Here is a 7,700-nt window from a genome sequence, read left to right as displayed (position 1 = left end):
TAATTTTCGTAGCTTTAGTAATCTCCAAATTTGGATTCATTGTGTTGCAACTCCTCGAGAGTTCTTGATTTTTGCTCCACTTCATCCTCACCCTTAAAGCCCACCCTCAAATACGCAATTTTTCTTAGTTGTTTAATTCTATTCCTTACCTCCACATCTCTCAAATTTCCCAACCCTTCTATACGAAATTCTCGTGAAGGGATGGAATTTTTTTAGACCTCAAAGACCATGCTTCACTACCATAACTGCCCTCACTTATAACACATCTTCTTATTGTTCGCAGACTACGTAGTTAATTTCTCCCCCACTTTGGCATGTAACTTATACTATTCAGTCCCCCAATTTAACAAATGTCTCAGTTGATTAATGTTTCCATCCTTGTGGTAGTTTTGTGAGACTCTCCGACAAAAAGTGATGTCAAGGTTTGTAATTAATTAACCTACACAATTCCTTCCTCGGTAAAGCAATCTCTTCTATGTCATAATTTGCAGACAATCAAGTACCTTCAAGTGTTTTAAATTTTTTTATTTCTACAGGAATTTCTTTAATTGAGCAGTCTTCAAAGGATAATGAACCTTAGACAATGTTAAACTGATCAATTAATTTGGACAAAACTATCTTAAGGTCAGGATCGTAATTACAATCAACCACAAGACTACGTAGAAAAGTATTTCTAGTATAAATAGAGCTAGGAAATGAGGCTCCTCTTTGAATCTTTATCATTGAATGTCTAACTTTAACATAAGAAGATTCTAATTCAATTTCTCCTCTACCATCAACCTCTATTGTATAACATTCATTTTGGGTAAGAAATTGAGCAAAATCATGTACTATATCATGCATCTTACAAGAATTTATATCAATATCATCATCATCTTTTTGAAAATCTTGAAAGAAAGAACGCATTGCCAAAGATTTGAAATACTCTTCACCAACTAACTCCATATCCTTTTTTGAGTCTTTTGACTTTAAATAACCTTGTGCCATCCATAACTTGATCAATACATCTTTCTCTATTACATAATCCTTTGGAAAAATAGCACAATATGAGAAACACTTCTTCAATATAGAGGACAAATCATAATAGCTAAACAATAGAGGTGGAAAAATCCTTTGTTCCACCTCTTTCAATTCCCATATTTTACTATTTGAGATATTTTCCCACTCTTCAAATTTTCTTTTGAAGCGCAAAAGACTACCTAAAGTCTTTACAGCAAGAGGCAAGCCGTTACACTTTTGAATAATCTTTTTACCAATATCTTCAAACTCTTTATGGATTTTTCCAGAAAATGCAAGTTGACAAAACAATGACCAACATTCCTCGTCAGGAAGTATTCCTAGTAAGATTGTGTTGGTGGTTCCAATGGCATTTGCAACATTCTCATTACGTGTGGTCACCAAAATTCTACTTTCTAAAGATCCACATTTTAGAGTACGTTTCAAATTTTCCCAATTATCAGGATTGTCAGTCCATACATCATCTAATACAAGAAGAAACTTATTTCTCTTGATATGTTGATGAATCTCTTGCATTATGCTTTCTAGTTCACCTAAGTTTGATTTCTTATCAAAAGATTCAAGGATTGCTTTTGCAATCCTAAGCTCATCAAAAGGCTCAGAAACACACACCCATATTTTTTTATCAAAATGGGTGTTCACCTTATCATCATTAAAAACTAATCGAGCAAGAGTTGTCTTGCCGATTCCTCCCATCCCTATTATAGAGATTATGGGAAGGACTTGTTGTTGACTACTTTGACTCAAAAGCAAATCGACTAGTGAATTCTTATCATTATCTCTTCCATGAACCTCTTTTAAATCAAAAAAAGAGGTTGTCATTGGTCGTTCTTCTTCTTTGCTACCCTCGACGATTGTTCTAAACTGAAACCTCTCTCTCTCCATAACAATAATATCTAGTTTTCTATTGAGATCTTTTATATTGACAGCAATTTCGCAACGCATAACCAATGGCTTACAACTGAGATAAAAGAGAACGAGAGAACATACCTTTTTCAAAGGCTTAGAAGCATCTTTAGCTCTTTTAATTTGTAATTTCAGAAACTTCGTGTTCCACTCGTCCAAGACATCATCTATGTCATAGGACACATCTTTGAGCTTCTCTAACCATATTCTCACAGCATTCTCCTTCACCTGTCGGTTCTCAGCATCAGCAAGCAGAGCTTGAATGGACAGGAAGTTGCTTTGAAGCTTTGCAATTTCTTGCTTAGCACCCACAATCAAGCTTATCCCTCCTCTCGCCTGTTGATTAATGAATGAAGCCAGCTGTTCCAAGGCTATGGAAACAAGAGCTTCAGCCATATTGAATGATGGTAAGTGATTAAACAAAGATTGATTAGAAATCGAAATATTTGGTTTGCTTATGTTGTGATAATGCTGCAACTTCCATTCAACATTTATAGTGCATGGAAAAGACCAAGGAATAAATCCAAATTAACCAAAGTATTGCTTTGATACTAGTTAAGGTATAACTGTTGATCAAGCAATTCCTTCATTCTTTTCTTTGAGCATATTCTATTTACTTTATTCCTCAAACTGTACAGTTTGTTTTTTCTAAAACCGATATATATTATTACTATAAAATAGCATTAGATATTATAAATTACGAGTGAATAAGAAAGAAAGAATGTGATGCAAAGTGTAAAAAGCTTTTTAAAGAAAAGAATTTCACTGATTATTGTCAGGAGAAGATGTTTACGCAAAGAATGTGATGCAAAGTGTAGAAGTAAAGAAATAAGATTATTGTCGGGGGAAGATATTTACTCAAAGAATAATTAGCTTTACTATGACTTGAGATGGAACATGGAACATGGAACATGGAACATGAAAGTAACTTTTCTTCAATTTTGAGAATGGCAAATTATGTGAATCTTGAAAAGCAAAAGTTCTGCAAAATCCCATGTTTTTTCCTCTGTTATGAGATAGAAAATATATAGCCTTGATGAATTACCTTATGAAAACAAGGTTGTTTCAAACATAATATTACATTATTAAGCTTGCAAACAAGTTAAACATTAAAATCAGTCTTGAAGCACTGGCAAACATGAATTTGCTTTTGTAAAGTTCCTTTGAATAACAATCAAATGGTATTATTATTTTGATGATATCCAAAATCATACAATGCCAGAATTACAAGAGCATCCAATGCCCTAAAACTAAACATACATGAAGTTCGAGTGAACAGCACTTAAAATCCCAGCTTCCCTTCCATCTTTGGTGCACAATACCACCACAACTTCTCAGAACATTTTCATGCATGACTTAACTATGGCATGTTACATGCTGCCTATCTATTCACTTTGTCGGGATCATGCAAATTGTCTCGACTGTTGCATATTCGAGTGAGACGCCACAAACAACATGACTCAGCAATTAACTTGCTACTTGTTCCTCTAAAATCGGCTGTGTAGAAGAACCAGTTGAGAATCCAAGCTTTCCCGTGACTTCTTCCAAGCGTTTTGCATTTGTCAGGTACAGATAACCAACCTATGTACAAGAAACAGTTAAGGCATACAATTGACAGGAACCCAGAGTGGAAACTGGTGCATTCTTAAAGTAACAAATACTATTGCAAGAAAAAAACAAGGTACGAGGGTACTGACTAGTGTTTCTAGCAAAGATGCTCTATTGTAAACTGCTGTACCAGCTCGTTTTTTTGTCCATGTTTTAGCAGAGATGATATTCTTTCCCCAGCGAAGAACATCCCTACTGTAAAGAATACCAGCTACCATGAGTCAAATGCCAACTTTGAACAAATAAATATCAGTGTAATTTCAGTAGCAATTTAAACAGAGTTCTGAAAGATAATTTTCTCGCATTAAAAGAGATGCAATGGCAGCAGAAAGTAACAATACATGAAAAAAAAATAAATAAATAAGTGGACTCAAATTGAGAGTTTTTAGCAGATTTCTCTCATTTAACAAATTTTTCTCATTTAACAAATTTTCTTTAGTCATGTTTTCTTTTCACAATTTTGTGTAATCCAGACAACAAATAACAGTGAAGAAACTATTATAAGAATTGCTATGAAGCTACATACTAACTCAATTTGATAATAAACATTGAAACTCTAGGGACGAACAGATCGGTACAGAAGAATATACAACTAGACCAATGAAAAGCAGAATCACAAAAATATAACAACAGGAAGCATAACTTATAAAGCCACAACATCACTCATGCAACTCAAAGATAAAACATAAAATTAAAATCATACTTGTGCTTCGCAGTGTACTACTGCCATTACACGAACATTATATTCTTCAATACTCAAGGAGGAAACAAAAAGTGCCTGCGAGCATATAGCTGCAAAGTTTGAGAAACACTTGAAGTTATGAGCGAAGGTCAAAATTTACCCAAAACAAGGGAAATATGTAAGTAGCAAGTAACATAAAACATGCTATCTCCCTCATAGGTTTCAGTTCAAATACAAATGCTCTCCAAAACAATGAAAAGACAGACTTGCTTTTGAAAGAAGACATAAATCCACGCATCTATAAGACCAACATTAATGGATTCCATATAGGTTCCTAACAGCCTTAAATATTATCCATAATAATTATGTATTATATCCAAATTTACCAACGACTAACCATTAGAATGCAACCCTTTCAAAGGGGCACTGATGAGATCTCTTGATCCCTAATATGGCACAGATGAAGATGCTAATTGAGACTGAGTTGCATTTGCAAAATCTGGAAAGTAATAAATAAATTGTGCTTAAAAACATTACAATATTTCCACAAAAACCCATAAACAATATAATTTACAAGTACCAGAATCATGATGTAGCTAAATAATCCATTATATTACAAAATTTGATTTCATGAATTTACAAGTACATACATCCTCTTACGCTAGTAAGCGAGACCTATAATTATATATTTCGAATCAAGTAATGAATTTATTTCTAGGATTTGGAGAACTGTAAACATACGCCAATACACAATTTTATTAAAAATTATAAAAAAAATCAAGTTGAAGCGAAACAAGAATAGAGAAACAGACCAGAGGCTTTTGGGTGTCGTTGAGAGAACTTGATGCGCAATATTTTCTTCAACGCCTGAGCTCTGTGTCACCGCAAAACTACATATGAAAACACATCATACGAGATGAGAATATATGGATATTATTTGAAAGGTGCAATATTATTTTTTAAATACAAATATAGTCTCTAAGGATTTAAGTTTTATTTTCATGAAGTAGAAGGACTTCTACAAAATGTTTTTATCAAATTCAGAACAATAATACAAAATAATCACAGAAAAATTCTTATCAGTTTTACAAATATTCTCAAATACAATCTAACTTAACTTCAATTCTAGAACCAACCTCAAATTCAACAAAATTCCCACAAGTAAATTCATGGAATCAATTGAAAATGCTTAATGAATTAGCAACTTCTCTTTCATGTAACAAGGAATTGGGCCATTATAAGGCTTTAGATTATTGAATTTTATGATTAAAATAAGTCAATAATATCATCATCTACATATTATATATAAGCAATGTGGTCTCACTTCCCCACTTTATCCATAAAAAAAAATTATATAAATTAATGAGATTTACGAAGGTTAATGAGAATTGCTTAAAGAAACTGTTGAGTTTGCATTTACGAACTAGCATAGCGACGAATACTAGAAGTTGAAGAGAAAAATTTCTCAACTGTTAGATGAATGAAACCAAGAAACTACCTGTCTGAAAAGGAGAAGAGAGAAAATCACTAGGAATTGATGGCGATTGTAGCTGCTTGACAATTCGAAGGTCGTCTCTTTGCACATATGCGGAATCATTGTTGAGGAAGAGCGTGAGAGAATCTTGGTTAAAATCTTGTGGAGGAGTTCTCTTCTCCAATGTTTGACATCTGAGAATGCGAAAGGTTTGAACTCTAAAGGGCCCATTGATATTGTTTGGAAGATAACAAGCATTAATTTGGAGCAAAATGGGCCTTCGACTTTAGAAAGTTCGCTTCTAAGTATTTAAAGTGCCCAGGCCCATCATCTTTTCTTTTTTTATTTTTATTTTTTGAATAGATAGTAGACTTTAATGTTTTAAATAACCAAATATTGCTTGAATTTCGAAATAAAGACCGTAAACAAATGCAAAAGATTATATCCTTAAAGGGAATTTTTAGTGATTGGAATACTTTGATTAATTTGTATTAATTCATGAAGAAGGGAATTTTTTTTTTTTTAACTTTTTTTATTGATTGATAGATATAAATAAAGTTGAAGATGTAGTTTTTAATTTTTTTTTTTTTCTGAAAATATTAAAGATTCTAGACTTAAGGTGAAATTAGTTATCTTAAGAGTATTATAAAATAGTATGAGTTTTTGTCATATAAACTTGTATATAGATGTATATACGTATTACCAGAATTTCGAACGACAAAGTCTTAAAAGATATATGAAATTATTATGATTCAAATACTTGTTATTTAAATAATTTTTAATTATTTGACAGTCGTTGATATTCAATTGGTTTTATAACTTACGTCTGTTTACCAAATATAAGTAAAAGGACTAAAGTATTTGGCTTTTATCTAAATACAAAAACATCTTAATATCAATAATACTATTCCTTTGTCAACAGTATCCCTATTAAATTTATATAATTTTAACAATACCCTTATAAAATTTGTATTTTTGGTCTTCTTTTATTTATTTTTTATATATTACATTAAACAATTAGTTATTTATAATTTATATACATTTGTTTTTTTGCTTAATAAATTTGATAATTTAAAATATAAAATTACATTATATTTAATAAGGACCAATAGTTAAAACACCATATTATATATTTACTATGTAAAGGCAAACAACTCAATATTTGTATCAAACATTTAAAAATAAAAGACAGATATATCGTCACACTGTATATTAAACATATAAGCTAAAAGATACATGAAGCTTTTAGACCAAAAAAAAAAAAAAAAAAAAAACCTCTACCAAGAGTTGGTTGACTCAAGTATTTCCTTCTTAAACTTCTTTTCATCTTTAAACAATTAAGATTTGATTGCCCAAATGGAAAGACCAAGGAATAAATCCAAACCAAAGTTTTGCTTGATACTAGTTGAAGTATTAAGTGTTGTACAAGCAATTCCTTTGTTCTTTTCTTTGAGATATTTTTATTGTAAAATACGAAATCTCTTCAGTCGACAAGTATTTGTAATGACATAAGAATAGTTAAAATAATCCAATTCATTTTGAGAATTAACTTTCAAAAAGCTACTCTTGAAGAAGAAGGAATGTGATGCGAATTGTAGAAGTTTATTTAAAGGAAAGAATTTGAATGATTTTTGTTGGGAGAAGATGATCTTTACTGAAAGAATAATTAAGTTTCCTTTACACTTTTAGCTTTACAAGAACTTAGAGATGGTAGTAACTTTTGTGTAAAATTTTGAGAATGGCAAATTATATGAATCTTAAAAAGCAAAATTTTTGCAAAATCTCATGTTTTTCTCTATTCTGAGACTGAAAATACATGGTATTGAAGAATTACTATATGAAACAAGGTTCTTTCAATCAGAATATTGCACTACAATCAATTAAGCTTGCAAATTAATTAAATAATAACATTTGGATTTAAAATATTACATTACAAACTATAAAGGTTGAAAATTAGTTGAATAATAATATATATATGTTTTTTTTTTTTTACTTAAAATATTGCTTACAAAT

At 31.1% G+C, this 7,700-nt stretch overlaps 1 protein-coding gene and 1 long non-coding RNA gene across 4 annotated transcripts; both read right to left on the bottom strand.

Moving 5' to 3' along the window:
• Positions 1–576: 576 nt before the first annotated feature.
• On the bottom strand, positions 577–2,319 carry LOC116106166 (putative disease resistance protein RGA3). Its single transcript, XM_031392508.1, has one exon. It carries the CDS (start codon positions 2,317–2,319, stop codon positions 577–579), a length of 1,743 nt encoding a protein of 580 aa, XP_031248368.1.
• Positions 2,320–3,070: 751 nt separating this feature from the next.
• Positions 3,071–5,880, bottom strand: LOC116106089. Of its 3 annotated transcripts, XR_004124266.1 has the most exons (6): positions 5,712–5,880; positions 5,026–5,103; positions 4,611–4,712; positions 4,235–4,323; positions 3,621–3,726; positions 3,071–3,504 (listed from the first exon to the last, which is right to left on the bottom strand). It is a non-coding gene; the product is annotated as an uncharacterized LOC116106089 (long non-coding RNA). The 3 variants fall into 3 exon arrangements; XR_004124264.1 differs by lacking the exon at positions 4,611–4,712 and having other exon boundaries at positions 3,075–3,504; XR_004124265.1 differs by lacking the exon at positions 4,611–4,712 and having other exon boundaries at positions 3,075–3,504; positions 3,621–3,723.
• Positions 5,881–7,700: the final 1,820 nt, after the last annotated feature.

The sequence above is a fragment of the Pistacia vera genome, unplaced genomic scaffold (assembly GCF_008641045.1).
Source record: "Pistacia vera cultivar Batoury unplaced genomic scaffold, PisVer_v2 Contig51, whole genome shotgun sequence".
Lineage (NCBI taxonomy): Eukaryota > Viridiplantae > Streptophyta > Magnoliopsida > Sapindales > Anacardiaceae > Pistacia > Pistacia vera.
This window is presented reverse-complemented; position numbering and strand designations above follow the sequence as displayed.